This window comes from Mus caroli, chromosome 2, assembly GCF_900094665.2.
Source record: "Mus caroli chromosome 2, CAROLI_EIJ_v1.1, whole genome shotgun sequence".
NCBI classification, from domain to species: Eukaryota; Metazoa; Chordata; class Mammalia; order Rodentia; family Muridae; genus Mus; species Mus caroli.
Window position 1 is genome coordinate 24,608,309 of NC_034571.1, and position 21,408 is coordinate 24,629,716.

The window sequence follows — 21,408 nt, forward strand, 5'->3', positions numbered from 1 at the left end:
ACTGTGAACATCCACTCCTGTGTTTGCTAGGCCCCGGCATCGTCTCACAAGAGACAGCTATATTTGGGTCCTTTCAGCAAAATCTTGCTAGTGTATGCGATGGTGTCAGCGTTTAGAAGCTGGAAAGCTCAAATTCTGTAAGGATGAATTGCATCTGCAGGGCCCAGCACAAAGCGAGAACTCAGAGATCCATGGTTGCCCTCAGTTCCAGGCTGAGAGGCACCACTGTGTTTTTTCTTGAGGTGATAGGGAGTCTTTGAGTCATGGAGTCTAGATTGGCCTTGTGCTTGCTATGTAGGTGAGGAGGACTTTGAACTCCTGATCCTCCTGCCTCCATTATAGAAGGCCGAAGAAGAGAGAGGCACTTGAGGGACCCCAGCTTCGGAATGTTCTGGAGGGGGAATGGTATACCGGCCTTAGGTTTGAGAGAGTTGCCATGACTCCACCAAACCTGTAAATGTCACAGACCATCACGCCTGGTTTTTGCCATGCTGGGAATTGAACCCAGGGCTTTGTGGATTTGAAGCAAACACTTTATCAACTAAGCTACATCTGTCCCCAACCCCATCATTATTTGTTGTTGCTATGAGTAACAACTGATGTGATCCATGCATCATTGTTGTTAGTGAGACACTTGCTGACTGGGAGTGGTCAGCCACATCCCTGGGCAGCACCAGGCAGGCAGTGCAGCAGCCATGAGTGCTTCTCTAACCCCATGCCTCTCCCTGTGCAGAGATCTATCACACCACCTTCGACTGGCCCCCTGAGCCTGAAATACAGAACAGGCTGATACAGCCGGAGGGCATCTCGGAGATCGAAACGGCGAAGAAGCTGCTGGAGTACCACAGGCACATCATCAGGATTCTTCCTTCTTACCCGAAAATCCTGAAAACCATCAGCTCAGACCAGCCGTGTGTGGATGTCTTCTACCAGGGTAAATACAACAGGCTTCCCACCTCAGCCCCACACGAGGGCTAGGGGCCACTCTGAATACCTGACTACCCTCCCTGTCCCCATACCCTGCAGGCTGGCAACAGCAGTGGCTGTGTTATGTGGGCACCCTGGGAGGCAGGCCACTGATGGGCCATGCAGGGACACTTGGAGACCCCCCTCACCCCTGGGGCTGATATCTGACACCTGGGTGTGATTATATCCCCAGCCCACGGAGGGTTGCCAGTGTGCGGGTGTAAAGAGTGGGAGCGGCATAGTGGTAGTAAAGTTTTTGAGGCCCGATCTTGAAGGAGAGGCAAGAGAAATAATTAAGACAAAAAACATATTCATCAACACAAAACAGGCAAGGTGACTCCATGAGCCAGAGTAAGCCACTGCCACACCACATAGCTGTCCCCATACGTGACAGACACTCAAGGGCAGCCTTGCAAAAGTGAGCTATTTATAAATATTTTAAAAAACATTTAAGTTTGGATGTCTCAAAATCCACTTATCTCCTTCTGTCTGATACGGGGGAGGGGGAGAGTCATTTAAAGTGTTTTGATAAAATAAAATGACAGCAGACATTTGAGACCCTTGATGGCCCCTTTCTCAGTCTCTTTCAAATCTCTTCAAGGAAAAAGAAGTTGAGGGGATGGTACAGCTCTCAGTTGGTAGGGTGCCTGAAGTGTTGGCTTCCACATAAAACCTGGCATAGTGGCATAGGCCTGTAATCCCAGGTCTTGGCAGTTACAGACCAAAAAGCAGATGTTCAAGGTCATTCCTGTTACGTAGAGATTTTTGAGGCCACGCTGGGCTGCATGAGACTGTGTGTTTAAAAAAGAAAGAAAGAAAGAAAAAAAAAAAAAACATTTAAAGCTGAGTGTGCCAGTGCATCCCTGGAAAGCCATGACTTAAAAATGCCGAGGCAAGAGGGCCAGCAAACTGAGGCCAGCCTGGGGAGGACAGGGTGATCCTGTTGCAAACATTTTTATTTTAATTTGAAAAATCCACAGAGCTACGGGTGTGGCTTCATTGGTAGAGTCCCTGCACTTGGGAGGTAGAGACAGGAAGATCAGAAATGCAAAGTCATCTTCAGCTGTGTATCAAATTTTCGGCCAATTAGGTCTACATGAGCCCCTGTCCTAAAAGGCCAGTCAGGTAGTGTTTGCTTTGGGAGCAGCAGAGCCTGAGGCTACTCTCTGGCACCCATTCCACAAAAGGTATGAGCGTCCATGCTTGTGACCCCAAGGCTGGGAGGTACAGACAGGCAACGGTACGGACAGATCCCAGCCTCACCTTCTGGGTTCTAGGCAAGTGAGACTTTGTTTCAAAAAACAAAGTGGATAGCTTCTGAGAATGTCCTCTGACCTCCACACAAATGTGCACATATGTTTATGTGCACATATGTTTATGTGCACCTGTGTGCAAGCAAACAAACACACACACACACCAAGACGAAAATTGTCATTTTGATTGGGTGCAGATTTCGGACACTCAGCTGTCTCTGCCAGCCCTCTGCAACCCTCTCTGGCTGGGGCTTTCTGCACACTCTGAGGAAGACCAGGCCCGCTGCCAGCTGCATTCATCAGTGGGCAGGCATCTGAGGTAATGTTGCCTGCCATGTCAGGTTGAGGCTGCCCTGTAATTTTCCAGAGCTCTGCATCTTGGAAAGATCTTTAGCAGCAAACATGTGCTCTAAAGCTAAACATCTACCACATTTATCTAATGCCACGGTTCCGAATTTACACATTAATTACTTCTAAATTACTTAATTAAATTTAAAAGTTCATGTGATCATTCATAAAGAATTCATGCCTGGAATTGTAAATAAAAACGTGAGCATCTAAATATTAATTATTATTAATTAATAATGCGGAGAGATAAGTTGAAAATCAGGCTGCAAGATTCCCTCTGTGTTGTTTGTTTAATCTCTTCTCAGTGCATCCAGCAGCCGTCTATTTCCAAAAAGAATAGCTGGATGTGGAGACTGTCTAGGGGATCGTTACTTCTAATTAACTTAGTTATTTACTGTAAATTAAGCATCATTTGTAAGCTGGCCGCTTCACGGGGCAGTGGCTGTGCTTTTCAGAGGTGCTGTTTCCCGGAAGGCATGAGAGTGGAAAGCCAGGGAGAGTACCCTGCTTTGAGCTGTCCTGTTGGGGGCGTGATACCCCAGTCACAGCTCTGAGAGGTGCCATGACTGTCTGTGAGGACAATGACAGCCCCCTCAAAGAATGGCATGGAATATTTAATCAGCGGTTCACACATGTGGCTGTGGTACGGGGTGCCCATGACAGAGGTGACCGAAGCACTGGGGTGCTTAACTTGAGCCCACTGTGCTGCCAGTTCTGAGAAGATGGAGCTGTAAACCTTAGTGAGCTGGTCCTGTAATGGCGCCGGGTACAGGCCAGGGCAGACAGCTCAGCCAGTAGAGTGTTTATGTAAGCATGAGGCCTGAGCTTGGATTCCCAGCGCCCATGTTTAAAACACCCCCACATGGATACACAGACACATGGAGACCCTTGTACATACCATACACGCAGCCCCCACGCCCCAAAGATTCCAGAGTCTGCACATGAACAAATCTTCCTGCTGCTCAGTTGGGCTACTTTTTGCATCACTGTACAGTTCACCCTCGGGGGAAGACATTTGACATTTATTGAATATGGATAGAGGCCAGCATGGGCTTCAAATGCCCCTCGCACTAAGTTTGGAAAAATCCCACAATAGACACACCTACCCATGCTTTCCTGAAGGAGACATGTTGACCCAGCACCTCCTCAGGACAGGATCTCCTTGACAAAGGAAGATTGGCAGGTGCCACTGGCCTCGCACAGACAGCCTGGGGGCCTCCGTAGGCCTTAGGGAGGAGACCTTGTCCTGAAGGCTAGCAGGAATTGGCCGAGTCTGCGGGCTCTTTGGTGGGCAGCTCTCTGGCAGCCTCTTTGCCTGTCCTCCCAGCTCCGCTGGCTTGGGTGGGTGCAGGAGAGGACTGCTCAGTGTGTAGTCCTCCCTGGTGGGTCCTCCCTGAACTTTCTGGAATCCTGAGCCTTCCCACAGAGAAGACTCCTCAGTGTTGGTGTTCACCCCTGTCTTCCCACCGCTCCATCAAATGTCGGAGGTGCAGCTCGGTCAGGAGAGCCCGGCTGAGTCTGCCCACTCCTGTGACCTATTTCATTACTGCCTTTTTGGAGACTTGCAACAAAGTTAGTGTCCCTGGAGTGTGGCTGCACAAATTATTCTCCACCGATTCCTGAGTCCTTTAGAAGTCCCTGCACACCAGGCTCCCTCTCAGCCCAATGCACATATCAAAGCCTACGTGTGGCACAAAGCCCACACCTCCCCTAGGAGACTAGCCTGGTCCTGTGGCTTCAGGTTAGAGGCTTGGGCAGGATGAAGGCTGGAAACTGCCTAACTGAACAGTAAATGAGAAACGCTTTCATGCCCGGGGTCAGCATCCCACCTCCAACACACTCAGCCCCCATTCAAATTGGGGGCAAACAGCTGCCTGCCGCATGCTGTGGAGCGACGCCAGGGCAATGCTTAGAGATTGCATGACCCCCTGTGCACCTCAGTGCATGGGCCTGGCTGTGCAGACCCCCCCCCCATGATTCCTCCATTCTCTAAATGTCAGGGGCACAGAGGTGTCCCGCTGTGCTGCAAGTGGGCAGAGCCCCAGCAGAGGTGTGGGCTGGCTTCTTTTTCCTTAGGACCGGGGTTTGATAATCTCAACTCTTGTTCTAGCTCTGACCTATGTCCAATCTGGCCATCGATGCAATGCCCCATTCACCCCCAAGGTGCTGCTGTGTGGGCCATTGGGCAGCGGGAAGAAACTGCAGGCTACCCTTCTGGCCCAGAAATACGGCCTTGTGAACAGTAAGTATCTCACCAAAAGTGCTGCTTGCTGTCTTATGCCCAGCCAGGCTTTGTGTGTTCCTGGCTGATGGGGATGAAGCAGTAACAGTGATTTTTCTTGTTCCTGGTCCTTAGCCCTTCCCCTTAGCTCACCCATGTAGGGATAAGGTTTCCTTTAAAGGGCATTGCCATAAAGACATTAACCAATAAACCACGTTCATGGCATACAGGGCTGGACCATTTGCTTGCTGTCCTTTTTCACGTCCATTGGAGCACTTTTCTTCACTGTCTTTTCGGGGGCCACCCCTCACCCCCCAATCCAGGTCAATGTGACAACAGACAACACTTTCTGCACCAGAGGAAGACGTCTTGCTCTGCACAATTTTAATAAATATTTTACCAGGCAGAGAGAAATATTGAAATCAGCTCTCGAGGTCTTTGCTGAGGTGGTCCCAGGCGGCCTTGGCTGCTGGCCTACGTTAGTCGGATCAAGGGCCGGGAAGAAGAGGGAAGCTACTGCAAGCCCACAGAGTGGTGCTGGGAGCATTGAAGGTGCTGCCCCTGTGTGCCACAGCCCAACCAACTTCTCAGAAAGCTGCTTTACCCCCCAATACATAAATGTTCACAGACAGTCCCGAAATAGTACACACATGCAAATATATCTAGAGCTAGATTATAAATCCTTTCGTCTCCTGCTTTTGTCTGTTAAAGATGTGGAGGGTGAGGTGGAGAGGCAACTGTGCCGTTACCCACACATCTCCAGGCTTCATTTCTTGGTGAGATCTGGGTTTCCACCTCCCATTTCCCCTCAGCCTGGAGAACTTCCTTTAACATCTCCTTAAGATCTGCCAGCAACAACTTCTCTCTCCTTTCATATGTCTGAAAATATCATTTTCCTGCCTTCATTTCTGAAGAATGCTCGTTACATATAGAAGTCTGTGTTGACAGACTCAGTTGTGGGCTTCCCCTCAGTACTTTGAAGGTGTCGCTCCACTGTCTCCTGGCCTTCGTGTTCTGATGGGAACTCAGATTATTTTTGTGTCCTGTCACCCTGCCTATAGAAGCATCTTTTCTCCCCCTCTGGCGGCTTTTAGTGTTTTCTCTTTCTTGTTGGCTTTTAACAGTCTGCATACAGTTGCATAGAGGAAGGCTTACTTTGTGTTTATTCTTCCTGGGACACACGGATTTTGGATATCGTATCTGTCACCAAAATCTGAAATTCTGCCACCACTGCTTCCTGGGTGTTTTGTGTCCCTCCCTCTCCTCCTCTCCTGTCTGCTGGGACTCTGACGACGAGTATGTTTGTCTGTCTAGCACTGGCCTGGGCTGCCCACTGTCCTGCTCTGCGCTCAGGGTTAGATTCATCTGCTCCACTTTTCTTGCCTTTACCCACTGGGTACAGCCACGTTTCTCATTTACTAGGTTGTATTGTCTAGTTCCACAGATTCTCGTGTCATCCCATTTTCCCGGTTTCCACCGCTCTGCTTGAGGTCCCCAGCTGTTTATTCATGTCAACTATTTTTTTCTTTTAAGGTTGAAAATGCACTTTTGTGTCACTGCCCTGAAGCCTTGGTGGGCTAATTCTGATGCTATGTTGTCCATTGGCCTGATCCTAGGGTCCATTTCCTTGCTTGCAAAGGTTTGCATGTTTCTGATTTTTCCAGTAACTTTCATTTTCATACTTGGCCCCTTTGGTGCTTGTGTCGAGAGTGGATTTTGTGCTTCTATATTGAGAATTTTAAGTTCAGGGCCAGTAGGATGGCTCAGTGGGTAGCCACTGGCTCACAGGCCTCATGGCCTGAATTTTAGCTCCAGATCCAACAAGATGGCAAGGAAAAATGGACTCCTGAGAGCTTTTCTTTAACTTCACACATGTGCTAAGATGAGACCCTGGCTCAAAGGAATAGGCAGAGCGTGATAAAGGAGGATGCCTGATGCTCTCTTCTGACCTTTGCACACACACACACACACACACACACACACACACTGGAGCTGAGGAGTTGGCTCAGTGCTTAAGAGAATTTACAGGACCTGAATTTGGTTCCCAGTGCCCGTGTCAGCTGGCTCACAACTACCTGTAACTCCAGTCCTAGGACATCTCAATTAGGCATCTTCTGCTCATATGTGCACAGATACACAGGTTTATGAATCATTAAAAAAACAACTCTGGCCAGGCAGTCGTGGCACACGCCTTTAATCCCAGGATTTGGGAGGCAGAGGCAGGCAGATTTCTGAGAATTCAAAGCCAGCCTGGTTTACAAAGGCAATTCCTGGACACCCAGGGCTACACAAAGAAACCCTGTCTTAAAACAAACAATTATGGCGTTGGCTAGGGATGAAGTCTTCTGGAGTTTGGGGTGTTTGTTTTTGCATTCAGAAGTCACTGACCAAACTCTCCCCCGTGCTGGCCATGGCTCGGAGCACGAGACAGAGGGGGACGAGGGAGAAAAGGCCCTGCTGCAGTGCGCAGGCAGCCAGGGCAGTGAGGAACGTGGCAGCCAGCAGGCAGCTCAGGCAGAGTTTTAGTTATGAGTTAATGTGCATAGGATATTCCTTGGTCCTTTCATGAACACCCCCGCCTGGCCCCAGGACCCTGATGAACAGAAGGGCTGGGTTATCACCATGCTTCCCAGCCTCCCTGCATCAACACACTGTGAATGTGTCCCCAACTGCATGCCACTCCTCCACTGCAACCCAGAGAGCACCGAGTCTGTGTAGCAGTTCCAGGTACAGCCAGGGCCCTGCAGGGGCCTCCCTGTCAGCGACAGGCTCGTTAGTGTCTTCCCGAGTGGTCCATTCTTAATGCTCTCTGGCAAATGCATTCCTTTTCATTCTCCTTCTCCCTCTCTCCTCATTTCCAGGTTCCTGTTTTTGATATTTACTTTCCCTTGGACACCCCACACCCTTTTATATATTTCTTCCAGCGACCTTTCCCACCCCAGCAGGCAGTGTGAGCCAGAGTGCCTTTTCTCTCATCCTTCCTTGTATTTAAAATTTAACAGCATCTCCCCTCTTCTCCCCTCAGTCAGCTGCGGGCAGCTGCTGAAGGAGGCTATGGCAGCCAAGTCAAGCTTCGGGGAGCTCATCCAGCCATTCTTTGAAAAGAGGATGACAGGTAGGTAGACCACTCTGCCCACTAACCGCCTCAGCCCAGTGGCTCCAGGGCAGGTGCTCTGGCCACCTGTGGGGCATAGGGAGGGGATGCAGATGCGCCATGGCTGTGGCTTGTTTTTTAGGGAAGACCGAGTGGCATCCACTCCTGGTCCCGTGCCAGGTGAGTCACTGACCGTTTAGACCATTCCATTTCTTCCTGGTTAGACGGTTTACAGGGCTTACAGAGTGGGGTACCCAGAGCAGCTGCTGGAAGCCAGAAGGTCCCTAATTTTACAAATTCCAGGGTGAGTTCCAAAGGAAAGCTTGATAGGGAAACGGTATCAAATAGTCTTTCCAGTTCCCTCGAGCTGCCAACACTCGGAAAGCATTCGTGAATCTGACTCTCCAGAAGAGCATCTCAGAAGAATTCTCAGGCCAGCTTCCCGAGGCAGTGCACTGGGCGTGGTGATGCACACCCGCAGTCTCAGCACTCGGGAGGTGATGATCACTCTCAGCTACATTATGAGTTTAAGATTAGCCTGAGCTGTGTGGGACCCTGCCTCAAAATAATAATGATAATGATGATCATGATGATGATGGCTGGTGAGATGGCTCAGCGGGTAAGAGCACTGACTGCTCTTCCCAAGGTCCTGAGTTCAAATCCCAGCAACCACATGGTGGCTCTCAACCATCCGTAATGAGATCTGATGCCCTCTTCTGGTGTGTCTGAAGACAGCTACAGTGTTCTTACATATAATAATAAATCTTTAAAATAATAATAATAATAATAATAGCAGCAGCAGTTGGAGCAAACACAGTGCTACCTGATGTGTGTCTGTGAGTTCCACTTCTGCCCCATGAGTGCCAAGTCTCACGCTGCAGATATGTGGACTGAATGAATGAACAGGATGCCAGGTCAAGTAGGTGGGTAGCCGTGGCTTTTGCCCTGTGCCATGCTGTTCATGACTGCGTGAAAAACCACCTCCCCACCCCCACCAGCAAGCACCTAGGAGATCAGACCCGAAGAGAATGAGCAAGCCAAGGTCACAGAGATAACAGCAGCTGTGGGTGGACAGCGACCCTTGACCCTTTGTGCAGCGTGCCCACATTGTGTCCCCCAAAATATGAAATTACAAAGAAGGCAAGCATTTGACTAGTCTGAGTTCACATCCCTTGTGTTATTCTACGAAGTGTTTTCTCATGTATACTAGCTTGACAGCATGCTAGATTATCCATTGATGGATTGAAGTCACACCCATGGACCCTGGGGTACTGAATACTGTGCTGGTGTGGATGGCTACCTCAGCGTGTGCCTGCTTCCTCCGTCTCTTAGCTGCCTCTGGTTGTCACCAGCATGTTTGTCTGTGGTTGGTGATGTAATGGACCTTGTAGTTCAAGATAACACAAGTTTATTTTATTATGGAGGTCAGAAATACTGAACTAAAGGGTTGTGTCCTGGCTCTGGCAAGAGTGTACACCCAGCTTCTAAAGGCTTCCTGTATTCCTCGGCTGCTAGGCCCTCCTCCCATTTAGAAGCAAAACAATGTAGCCCCCTCCCTTTCTGTGTAGACTGGACAGACTTGAACTCACACAGATCTGCCTGCCTCTGCCTACTGAATGCTGGCATGAAAGATGCGGCTTCCCAAGCCGCAGAATCCAAGCGAGGACAGGGAGTGGCGTATTTCCATCATCTAAAGCAGGCATAGGTGCAGCCTGGTGCAGGCGGGGGTTCCTAGGCTGCTTAACAGGTTGTTAGATGCATTGCCTAGAAAGAGGCAGGTGTGTGGTCCAAGCCAGGCAGAATCTGAGGTTGTTAAACCGTTCCTTGTGCTTGTTGCTTCAAAGGTGTAGCTGTCTACTGGGGGCTGGAGGAGTGTTATTAGGCCTACCAGAGAAATAAGCTTTGCTCCTCTGTTAGACCAACAAGTAACCTGTCTTTAGTTGTGACCACCTTTTGATTATAAGTGAGGTTGACAGGGTTGACTAAGATCATTGTTCCGTGTATTTCAGGCTTTGTGAACTGCTGTGGCTGTGTTTCTCTTTGCCCAGTCCTTTTTTTTTTTTTTTTTTTTTATTTATTTATACTTCAGATTTTATTCCCCCCTCCATTCTCTCCCCCATCCACCCTCTGACTATTCCACATCCCATACCTCCTTCCCATCCCCCTGTCTCCACGAGGGTGTCCCCACCCCACCCACAACCAGACCTCTAAACTCCCTGGGGCCTCCAGTCTCTTGAGGGTGAGGGCATCTTCTCACCAGGCAACCCAGACCTGGCATGGCAGTCCTTTGCTTGTATGTGTGTTAGGGGCCTCATGCCGGCTGGTGTGTGCTGCCTGGTTGGTGGTCCAGTGTTTGCGAGGTCTCGGGGCTCCAGGTTATCTTTACCCAATCTCTGGTTTATTGCAGTGCTGGGGATGGAATCCAGGGCCTAGCGCTAGGCCAGTGTGCTGCCCCACCCCTAGCCCCACCTCAGTGAAAGTCTGTTTAACCAAGTTGCCTTGACTGCTTTCGAATGCTCGTAAGTGCGGTTACCAATTCTCCCACAAGGTCCTCATGCCTACTGTGTACGTCAGGTCACAGGCTACTTTTGAAGACTTGGTATTGTTGCTGGGGTAGGTGGTGGCTTGTCCCAGCCCCTCTGTTCTCAGGTGTCCTGGGACAAGGTTCTCCTAAGATGCCACTTCTTGCATCTTTGTGGGGTCCTGAGACACACAGCCCTCTACTTTCCATCTTCTTCCCTTCTCATCGGGAGTGGGTACCAAGCTTTCAACTCAAACAGTCAGATGCTGTACCTGGGGGAGGGGGGGAGCAGTGTGGAGCTGCTTCCTCTCAGGAGATCTGGCCCATCTCAGCACACAGTGGCTCCTTCAGCCTCCACCCAGACAAGCCAAGGAGGCCCTTCCAAGGGGCCAGCTGGCGGGCATGGCTTTCATCCTGATCCTGGGGCTTGTGACTGTGAGACAGGTGTGTGTCTCTCTGGATGGCTCCCCTCTTGGTGTCTGTGCCATTTTAGCCCTTCATGGTTCTGTGTTTGTTTAGACTCCACCACTCTGCATTCACGCTTCCTATACAATAACCATCACATCACACCTTCCCAACAGAAGCAATAAATGCTGCCGTCTTGTCTCACCAAGCCCAATCTCACAGGTGTAGCGAGAAGTGCATTTACACAACGTCACCATTCAGGGCTTCATTAGTGGCTTCGGGGTAGCTGCCAAGCCAGTTGGAGCTCTGGGCGTGAAGAGGGGACACAAGCACTGCTCGAGCTGGAGAGGCCACTCCTCACAAGCTGGGGCAGGAAGGTGGGATGGAACAAGGGACTGCCTGACTATCCACAGCCACGCCTACTTCAAAGTCACTGCTATTTGACAGCCTGGAGGAGGCTGTCCAAGCACAGTGACATCTGTGATTAAAGAGGACCCGAGCCCACAGGTGTGCTAATGCTCAGGCTTGAGGAATGAATGTCGTGGCCTGGCAGTACCTAGGAGACAAGCCTGGCAGCACACCTGTGAGGGGTTGTCTCATTCATGGTAATTAATGCAGAATGGCTCACCTTACTGTGAACCTGAACATTCCCTAGCTGGGACCCCAGATTGTGTAAGCAGAAGAAGGGAGCTAAGTGGCAGTGTGCGTCCATTGCTTTCTGCTTCGTGAGTGTGGCTGTGATGTCACCAGCTGTCTTAGTCAGGTTACTATCATTATGATGAGACACCATGACCAAAGCAACTTGGAGAGGAAGGGTTTTATTTGACCTATGCTTCTATATCACTGTTTATCATTGAAGGGAGCCAAGACAGGAACTCAAATAGGGCAGGAACCTAGTGGCAGGAGCTGATGCAGAGGCCATAGAGGGTTCTGCTTACTGGCTGTTCCCCATGGCTTGATCAGCCTGTTTCTTACGAAAACCAGGACTACCTACCCATGGATGGCCCCACCCACCATGGTGGGGCCCTTTAACATTAACCACTAATTAAGAAAATGCTTGCTGCTAGATCTTTTGGAGACATTTTTTCAATTGATGTTCCCTCCTTTCAAATGACTCTAGCTTGTGTCAAGGTGACACAAAACTAGCCAGGGCAAGCTATTTCAATCTCCTGCCATGATAGGCTGTACCTTGACCTATGAGTCAGAATAAACCATTTCTTCTGTGAGGCAGATCCCATGAAAAGGCAGCTCTCAGAGCAGCAGGGGCCACAAAATAGAGATTTGAGGTCTGTCTGACGTCACAGTCCTCCAGGACTGGGGTAAAACACCCAAAATGTCCACATCGTGGTGGTAGACCTGTGAGATGGATTCTCAGAACTTGTCCAAAATAAGTCCTCTGCTGAGCAGAGGCAGAAGGCAAAAGGCCCCTCCCCCTCTGGAAAGAAGCTCTGTCATGTGTTTTTACAGTCTGAAGGTCCCTCTCAAATGCTAAAGGACAGGCACACTCTACCATACTTTAAATTCAGAAGAGGGAGATCACAGCTGCTCCTCCATCACTTACAGTATGTGTGTGTATGCATGCATGTGTGTTTACATGTGTAAGTATATGTATGTATGTATGTATGTATGTATCCATAGGGGAACACGTGTGCATGTGTGTACGCATGTGAATGTGGGTATGTATGTGTGTACTATATATGTGTGTATCTGTATGAGTGCATGTGTATGTATGTGTGTAAGTGTGTGTATGTATGTGTGTGTACTGAATATGTGTGTATGTATGTGTGCATGTGTGTGCATGTGTGTGTAAGTGTATGTATGTGTGTCTCTGTGTATGTATGTGTGTACTGTATCTGTGTGTATCTCTGTGTGTGTGTGTGTGTGCATGTGTGTCTGTATGTGTGCATGTGTGTGCATGTGTGTGTAAGTGTATGTATGTGTGTCTCTGTGTATGTATGTGTGTACTGTATCTGTGTGTATCTCTGTGTGTGTGTGTGTGTGCATGTGTGTCTGTATGTGTGCATGTGTGTGTACAGGAGTCTATCCAGGCATTTCAGATTCCTAGTCATATTCCAGTGCCTCAGCCCTGAGTGCCAACAGCAGTCCCGGGAATGTGGGAATACTAAATTATGAATTTTTCCAAAGATTATCAAGACCCACAAGATACAGAGAGTTGGATTATCCAGGCACAGAGGATTATAAAAACAGAGAGACTGTCAAGAACTGTGTCACGTGACTGTAATCACAGCACTGCGGCACAGTGGGGAGGGTCAAGAGTTCAAGGTCATTCTCAGCTCCGTAGCTTAAATTGGGGTTTTGGTTTTTTGGTTTTGGTTTGTTTGTTCTTGTTTTGTTGTTGTTGTTTGCTTTGGTTTGGTTTTGAGACAGGGTCTGTAGACCAGGCTGACATTGAACTCAGAAATCCTCCTGCCTCCTCCTCCCTAGTGCTAGAACTAAAGGTGTGTGCTACCGCAGGTGCCACTGCCGCCACCGTGGCCACCGGGCCCACTACCGCTAGTTTATAGCTTAAGTTTGAAGCCAGCCTGGAGCTACATGAGAATGTGTAGTCAAAAAAAAAAGTAAAAAGACAGATTGGTGACATTGTGGCCCAGAAGCTCCTGGGACCCCTGAGCTGATTGGCATCCGGGACCCATGAGATGCTGTAAGCACCCATAAGCACTCTTCTCGCTCCAGCTCCCGCTCCCGCTCCCAGCCTCCTAGTCACCTTTCCCGTCGTCGACAGGGCCTCCTTGCTGTGGCAGGCTCAGGCTCAGGCCCTCTCATCTCCCTGCTCACCATGCATACACCAGAGCCCCACAGCTCTGTGGTCCCTGCCGCCCTGCAGCCCTGTCACTGGCTTAGCAGGGTGGATCCAGATGTCATCTGCACCCCATGGAACCACTTCCTCCAGTCCCCCACTGGGCCGCACGCTGTTGTGTCCCAGCTGTGACCTCTGCGGACTTGGTGATATTCTCTCTCTGTCCTTGCTGCCAACACCTCTCGCCTCTCAAGTCAGCAGCAAATTAATAAATGTACCTGTTCATTCTCCCAACTCTCCACATTTTCTGGGCGAAGGACTCCAGGGCTGCATCTTGGCTTGTCGTCAATCTCTCGATCCCAGCTCTAGGTGACAGTGCCACAGAGGGCCAGCAAGCTGCTTATCCTGTGCCCTAGACTTTGAAACATATAGATCTGACCTCCCAAACTCATTCTGACTTGAGCTTCAGCACACACAACAAATTTATTCCCTAGGGTTCCACATGCGTCATTCTCCTCTGTTACAGCCTACAGGGCTCGGTCTGCCAGCCGGGGTCTAGCCAGCTTCAAGCACATTGCCTTTCCTGAGGGGCTCCAGGCACTTCCACCTGGGTACGAAATGAGCCAAAAAAAAAAAAAGGATCCCAGACGTTCAGAAAATCAAGTTCTCCGGCATTTCTGGATCATTTACAATCAGATCTCATCAGCACCGACCCCCTCCTCTGCCTCTGTGGAAGCCCACAGCACATCCAAGGCTCTTTCCTGAAAGCCAAGTGCAGAGCTAAGAGGTCTCAGTGCGAGCTCACACAGCAGCCATACCTCCAGGTGGCGTGGCTCCTTCCCCTGGCTCCGTTCCTACCCAAGGTCTCTGTTTCTCTGGACTTTCTGAATTCCAGGGATCCGGAACTTCCTCGGGAAAGCAGCCAGTGTGTCTTTGCCATCATCTGAGGGTCTGGTTCTCTAACCACAGGGCAGCCCCTCATCCGCTCATGAGGCTGTGCAGACTCACCTGGTTGGAGAGTATACCCTGCCTTTCTTGGGGGAGGGAGATGGGGCTCATTTCTAGACTGTGACATGCCACTGCGTCACCTCCGTTCAGGAGGGTGGTGTTGACCCCTGATCTAGTCATTAGTCTCAGTCTTGGATACTGTTTGGGTTTTCCATGGAGGAGATTAAAAACAGCCAAAGGGCAGGGTGTGGTGGCACACAGCGTCGATTTCACACTCTGAAAGCAGAGGCAGGTGAGCCTCTGAGAGTTCCAGGCCAGCCAGGAGTGAGACTCTTGTCTCATATGAAAATAAAACACCAACAAAAATCAGCCAGAGGCCTAGCTTGTCTTTGGATCTAGCCTTTGCCATAAATGCGTAGTGGATTTACCTTGAGCTGTCTGCTCACAGCAGGCGTGGTCCCTTCAGGACCCTGCAAGGCAGGATGTGTCTCTTCAGTGGGGCTCATTAGCCCTGGGTTCTAGCTTTCCCATCTCCTGGCTCTTCAGGAAGAGCGAGCTAGAGCTATACCCTCGCTGGCTCTCAGCAGGCTTGCCATGGCTTCTCCTGCAATCTTGCTGTTAATGCAGCCTTCTTGTAGGAAGGCCCACCTTCCTTGTCAAGTCCCAGGCCAGTGCCTGTTTCCAGGGGAAACTGCAGCGATTTAATTGGCATAATAAAAATGGCAGTCCTAGTGTGTTTTGTTAGGAAAAGATCATTACCTAGAGTTAGCGGCATTGTCTCCCACACAGCCTCTATTTCCTAAACATGTCTGCCTGGTAAGGTCCCTCGAGGTCTCATAGAATCCAAACAGAGGTGGGAGGTCTGACGGAGATCTGAGACCCTCACCTGAACAATCACCTAGCAAAACTAGCTAACAGAGCTTAAGCACACCATACCAGCCCATGCCAGCCCAAACAGGGATGGTTATAGCGATCCTGAGAGCATTCTGCAAGTCCCGGGTCCCAGGAGGCAACCTGTATCAGAGCCTAGTTGCAACGACTCATTTTGTTAAAACTGGGGAATTAATATTCTCACCGCTAAATGCACACGAAAGAGTCAACAATAGGCTGCTCTCTCCCCTTTTGTTTAAAACTTGCAAAGAGCTGCGGAGTTGAAAGACCGTGCAAAGCCCGCGTCTGAGGAGGTAAGAGGATGCCTAAGCCTTGTTTGGAGCTTGTGCTTGCTGCAAGCTGCTTCCCGCCGAGGGGAGACCCTGGGGGACCTCTGCCCGCTCCCAGCCGCCTTCCAGTGGGCTGTGTTTGTACTCGCTGAAGACAGCGCAGGCCTCTCTAAATAATTTACCAGATGATTAATAGACTCACAGGGGCATAATTAGTGGAGGAGAGACAGCGGGCACAGTAACCGGCACACGCTTGGGGGAACAGCCAGCCTTTATTTTTCTACAGAAATTTTCTAGGGTGCTGGGCGTTTGAAGCTAAGTTGGGAAGAGCTCAGCGCCTCTTCGCTTTTGAAGTGGAAATAGGACAGTTTGAATCCGTCGAGTTTAATTTTTCACAAGCTTTAGGGGCCCCGCAGAGTAACTTCCTTTTTATTATTGAAAAAAAACCCACATTTTTCTTTCATTTTTCTGTGAGTGCACACCCACCCACCCCTGTTCTCAGTCTCTCGAGCACGAGCACGCACACGCGCTCGCGCGCACACACACAGAGGCGCACCCATACACTGAGTCCTAAACACATTAATTTACTTTTCTATTCAGCATGGGCTGCCTCCCCTAGGTATGTCGACCAATGTCCCCCAGTCCTCCCCCTGCCCCCAGGCCCCCAGCCAGAGGCCTTCTGGAGGGTGGCCTGAAGGTGGATTAATGGATGCCCCCTGTAATGTATGCATTCTCCAGGATCCCTCACCTCTGCCTGACAATGCGTTTGAAGTAGCTCCCTTTTTCAAATCAAACTTTTGACTTTTCCGCTGGGACTGCTACAAAGACTTCCTTATGGAAACTAGGTAGCTCACTTCCTTTCAGCCCACTAGAACGTGGTGGCCAAGCTAGGCCAACAGGCCACTGGTATGAAAGTGCTGCTTGCATTTTGAGGGTCCAAGGGCCTGTTAGTGAGGATGGGTCTATAAAGGGGTCAGTACATGTGTGTGTCACCACCCCAAGCCCTGCCCTCAACAGGTTGTGCCTCTTGGAAGCCCAGTTGCTCATTTGTGGTTACTAGGCTTTCCTTGCAAAGTGCACACTGTCTTTCTACGTGATCAAAATGACATCCAGTGTCACCAATGTCACCTTGCCACCACGAGCCAAGACATTTTCTGTTATGTGAGTAGTCCAGTGGGGGAAACTGAGGTAGCTGGAGATTCCCCATTCCTGAGTGCGAGCAGGAACAAGATGCCAGACAGCTCGCTGCCCCCGCTGCTTGGCACCCATCCCAGATTTCCCACAGACTCCAAGCCTGCTTGCTGTGTATCAGGTATCCAGTGGATAACAAAACAAACCCAGACATTTCTAGGCAGTCTACGGAGACCCCAGACGTGCAAAGTGTCCGCGGCCTCTGCTCTGACCAGAGTTTCTGGAAGCGTTTCCTCTTTGGGGGAGGAGGGGCGAGGGGTGGGGAAGAGACCTCAGAGAGACATGAAACTGCGAGGCTCTCAGCTGTGAAATTGTCCTGGACAGGTTTTCCCTAGAAGCCCAGCCTGCCTCTCCCGGCAGGAAGCCCCGTTGTAGCATCTGGGTAGCCCCTGGCATGGCTGGTGCTGCAGTCAAGCCACTCTCAGACCTTCCCAAAGGCAGGGGTAGCTGGAAGCCCCTTTTCCTCTGGGAGTGTCCCCAGCTGATGGAAGCATCGTTGCATGGTTCTCCCCTGAAGCCTGAGCTGCTGAGGCCTCCTTACCTACAAACCCAGCTCAGGGGCACAGGGGGCAGCTAAGGAGCTCAGCACCAGCCAGCCCTGGGAGCCTGCAACTCCACGCTTGTCTGTATTGCTCTGAGTGCCATTGTGGCATCAAGGGGCAGTGGCTGACAGAAATCACTGAGTGCAGAGGGACCTGGCCAGGCTGGAGCTGAGGAGCATGGGGCCTGAGAACAGAGAGGTCATCGCAGGCACGCACAGGGATCCAGGGACTGGGACTGAGGAGGGAGGGCTTCATCCTTACCCTCGCCTGCCCTGACTTTGACCTTCAACTTCTGTCTCCTCCCAGCCTGTTGAGCAGGACACACCTAAGCATTTACCTGCCTGTGTCTGCTCGTGGGTGGGGCTGGGTAGGCAAGGCCTCCGTGTCCAGTACCAGCACCAGCATGCTCACGAGGACAGATCAGCTGATATCTGTGAACAAGAGAAGTGGACACAGATGATGCAGCCCCTATGCTGTGGACAGAACCTGACCCTCTGACCCACAATCCTCTGACCCCCTGACCCCCTGACCCTCTGACCCCCAGCACCCAGATGTTACCCTCTGCTGCCTCTTTCTAAATGAGAAAGAACAAAAAGGCGACTGCACAACAATGGGATGCAAAGCCCAGTGGTGCCCAGGCCCCACTCACTACCCTGCCGTGTAGTGACAGGGTCGTCGCTATTGTGGTGGGGATATGAATACAGATGCATTTGATGTGCCTGCACCTCTGGAGGTCAGAGGTCAGTGTTGAGTGTCTTCCTCAGTCACTGATCCTGAAACTTATCAGTTAGGCTAGACTGGCTGGCCAGTGAGCTTCAGAGATCCTTCCTGTCTGCCACTCACAGATGTGCTGGCCTCACAGATGTGCACCGCTACTCACACTTTTATGTGGATGCTGGGATGTGAACCTAGGTCCTCACGCTTGCACAGCAAGCACCTTACCCACCAAGCCATGTAGCCACCCCTTGTGGATGCATTTTGGATATCTTGTTCTTTTCCTGTGACAGCCACCTGTTTTGGATGCCTGGTCTCTATAGTAACCAGGAGCAGCCTGATACCCTCGTGGTCTGTTACCGTGTGGTAAGCTGGCCCACAATGGCCCAAGATGGAGGCTAGTTTATCACTGTCTTGATTTAGCATGAGGCTGTGGAAAAGGGCCCCCATGGAGGGCTGGCCTCCACACTGTCCTGCCTTGGGGTTAGCTGACATGTCAGTTCCTGAAGACTGCTGGCTGGTCCTCAGAGTCTTGCTCTTCACCCCCTGGGCCTCTTCCGTATGTCTTTGCTGGGGCTAGCATGCCCAACCCAGGTCCCTCAGCAGTATGCTCTGTGCCTTGGGTGTGATAAGCGTGGGACACGTGGGACTAGCCAGGCATCTCTCCCTCTAGTCTCTTGTGGCTGGCTCTGTTTCTCACACATGTACTAACTTCAGGCTCCTCCAGCCTTCCTATGCCGTAATTAGCTTCCCCTAGCACAGTGTGGACACACACACACACTGGTCGACCTGGTCTCACTTTCTCAGATCCTCTCAGGGCCCATTAAAAATGTAAAGTGGGGGCTGGAGAGATGGCTCAGCGGTTAAGAGCACTGACTGCTCTTCCAGAGGTCCTGAGTTCAAATCCCAGCAACCACATGGTGGCTCCTAACCATCTGTAGTGGGATTTGAAGCCCTCCTCTGGTGTGTCTGAAGGCAGTAATAATGTACTCATATACATAAATAAATAAATCTTAAAAAGGGAGACAGAGAAGGAAAGGGAGAGGGGGGAGGTAAAGTGGGGTCAGACTAGCCGCCAAGTCGGAGTGCACCGTGTGGCCAACTGAGCATGTTCCCAAGTCTTATGTCGGGCTGCATGAAATTATAGAAGACAGAGACAAACTGAGACGTCCCCCAGCTCTGGGTGTATCAGCACCAGAACCATGCGGTGTCATGTAAGAAGGCATCACAGAGCAGGGACTGATAAAAAGTCGTGGCAGGATGTAAGGAGTGAGACTCAGAGTAGACTCCAGAATCCACAGAGATCAAGGCTGACGTACCGTGCTGGATAGGAAAGCATTGGCGTTCCCTGGAGCTGCTGCCTTCCAAGCAGGTTGGTTCATTGTTAGGGAACATAGATGTGGGAACAGAGGCCTCTGGCAGAAGAAATTGTGCCATTTGCTGGAAAACAGATTTGCTGGAGAGTCTTGTGGTAAATAAGTCAGACCCAGAAAGATAAATATGGAATCCTCCTCTCTCATATGTGGACTGCAGATTCATTTTTGAAAGTAGAATCAGTCAGACTGTTTGGGAAGGGGGGCAGCAGAAGATACACAGATGGGTGTGGCTAGACCACTATGCACTGATGAAGAAGGCATAATAAAACCCATAATTTTGTAAAATTGGTTTGCACTATTCAAAAAGAAAAAGGCTGTAGAATCTAAACTTGCACCTGGTGTCCGAGACCTGGCAAGTCGGGCTGGTCTAGGATATGTAGCCAGGGAGACCTAAAGACTTTTTTCCGTGTGCAACTGCGGGGTGCAGCAGGTGGAGCAACCCAGGTATCTCCTAACCTCCCTTGCAGTTTTGGAAACCCTGTAGCTGTAGGCTCTCACCCAGGTGCAGTAACCAAAATTCGCCAGTAGGTGGCAGTGCATAATAAACAAACAGCGCCTTTACCAGAAACACCAGGCGCCGGGTCCGGGTATTTCTGACTCACCACAGATCACCTTCGGGCTCACATGCCAGTCTTGATTCTGGTGACATTATAGAGAGGATTTTCAGGTCATCAGTGCCAGAGGCAGCACCATAAGAAAAGTGACTCCTGGAAATGGCTGCTTTTCTTTTGTTTACTTGAACAAGATTTAGAGATTCCCAAGACCCAAGCAAAGCCTGGGAAGGCATCTAGCACTTTCCCTCTCTGGAGCATTCTGGTATATGGAATGGAAGTCAAACTAAAACCAGCCCTATCCTCTCCATGGTCCTTGTTGCTGCTGTGTTGTCGTTAGCTCTCCCTATCGACTACCTGGAGGTCTCTTGGTGACTGTGAGGGGACAGAGTGGAGACCCAGGGAGCAGAGTACAGGAGGAGGGAGCCCTATTTTGGATGGCTTCCTTGAACCTAGACAATGGCATCTACAGTTCCAAGAAGAGCTGAGGGAGGAAAGAGATTACAGGAGTAGCTTGAAGAAAAGATGAGGGGTGTGTGGAGGGCCAGGAGTGGGTGCAGGGGACGGGTGTGTGGAGGGCCGGGAGTACCTGGGTACAGGTGGAGTGAGGGTTGTAAGGAAGGTGTGATTAGGCATTTGAAGCAAGTCTATGAAGCTGTTTCTGAGGCCCAGGGGAGTTAAGAGACTCACAGAATGCTGAGACCTTGGCTTCCTGGTAGAATGGACTGCAGGGGGCACTGTGGTCTGCTAACACCCTGGACGTTGATGCTTGCAGGAAGCGGGATGTAAGTAGAGAATTTAACCTCAAGCCCCTAACTCAAGACCAGAGGCTGCCCAGAGCCCCTGGGTTTTGGTAGGTGCCCTTCTGGGCCTGAAGGCACCTCAGCAACCCCATGTCAAGCACATCCACACCCAGGATCAGCGAACTGAGATTTTAATGGCCTAGAAAAGAAAAGAAAAACAAAAAGCCAACCAACAAACCCCAGCTAGCTAACACCGCCTGGTGTGATGTCCTGGACTAATAGACCACTCACGTCTTGCACTCTGCTAACCTCCGTTGACAGGACGTTCTGGGGAACTAGCCCTTGGCAGTGGCTGGCATGAAGGATAATATGTTAACTGTCAAGCTTGGAAATCAAGCCTGAGGCATCTAACTTAATGGTGAACGACTTTAGACTGAGAGAAATCTCTGGGAGAAGAGGATGAAGGATAAATGTGCCTGGTATCAAGGGGATTTTAAACTTGCAGCCGAGCAGCTCAGTGCAATCTGGTCTGGAGAGCCTGTGGTTGCTTAGCTCGCCATGCGTTGGAACGTGTGGGCTGCAGGTGACGAGACAGGTGTGAAGCTGAGGCACACAGA

At 50.5% G+C, this 21,408-nt stretch overlaps 1 protein-coding gene across 3 annotated transcripts in view; it reads left to right on the forward strand.

Annotated features, from left to right (window-relative positions):
• Ak8 (adenylate kinase 8) overlaps window positions 1-21,408 on the forward strand; it is a 115,619-nt gene that overhangs the window by 37,170 nt on the left and 57,041 nt on the right. For all 3 annotated transcript variants that reach the window (XM_021155506.2, XM_021155504.2, XM_021155507.1), the window contains 3 exons: window positions 734-934; window positions 4,678-4,809; window positions 7,814-7,903. In XM_021155506.2, coding sequence (XP_021011165.1) covers window positions 734-934; window positions 4,678-4,809; window positions 7,814-7,903 — 423 coding nt within the window. The remainder of the gene's footprint in view (window positions 1-733; window positions 935-4,677; window positions 4,810-7,813; window positions 7,904-21,408) is intronic.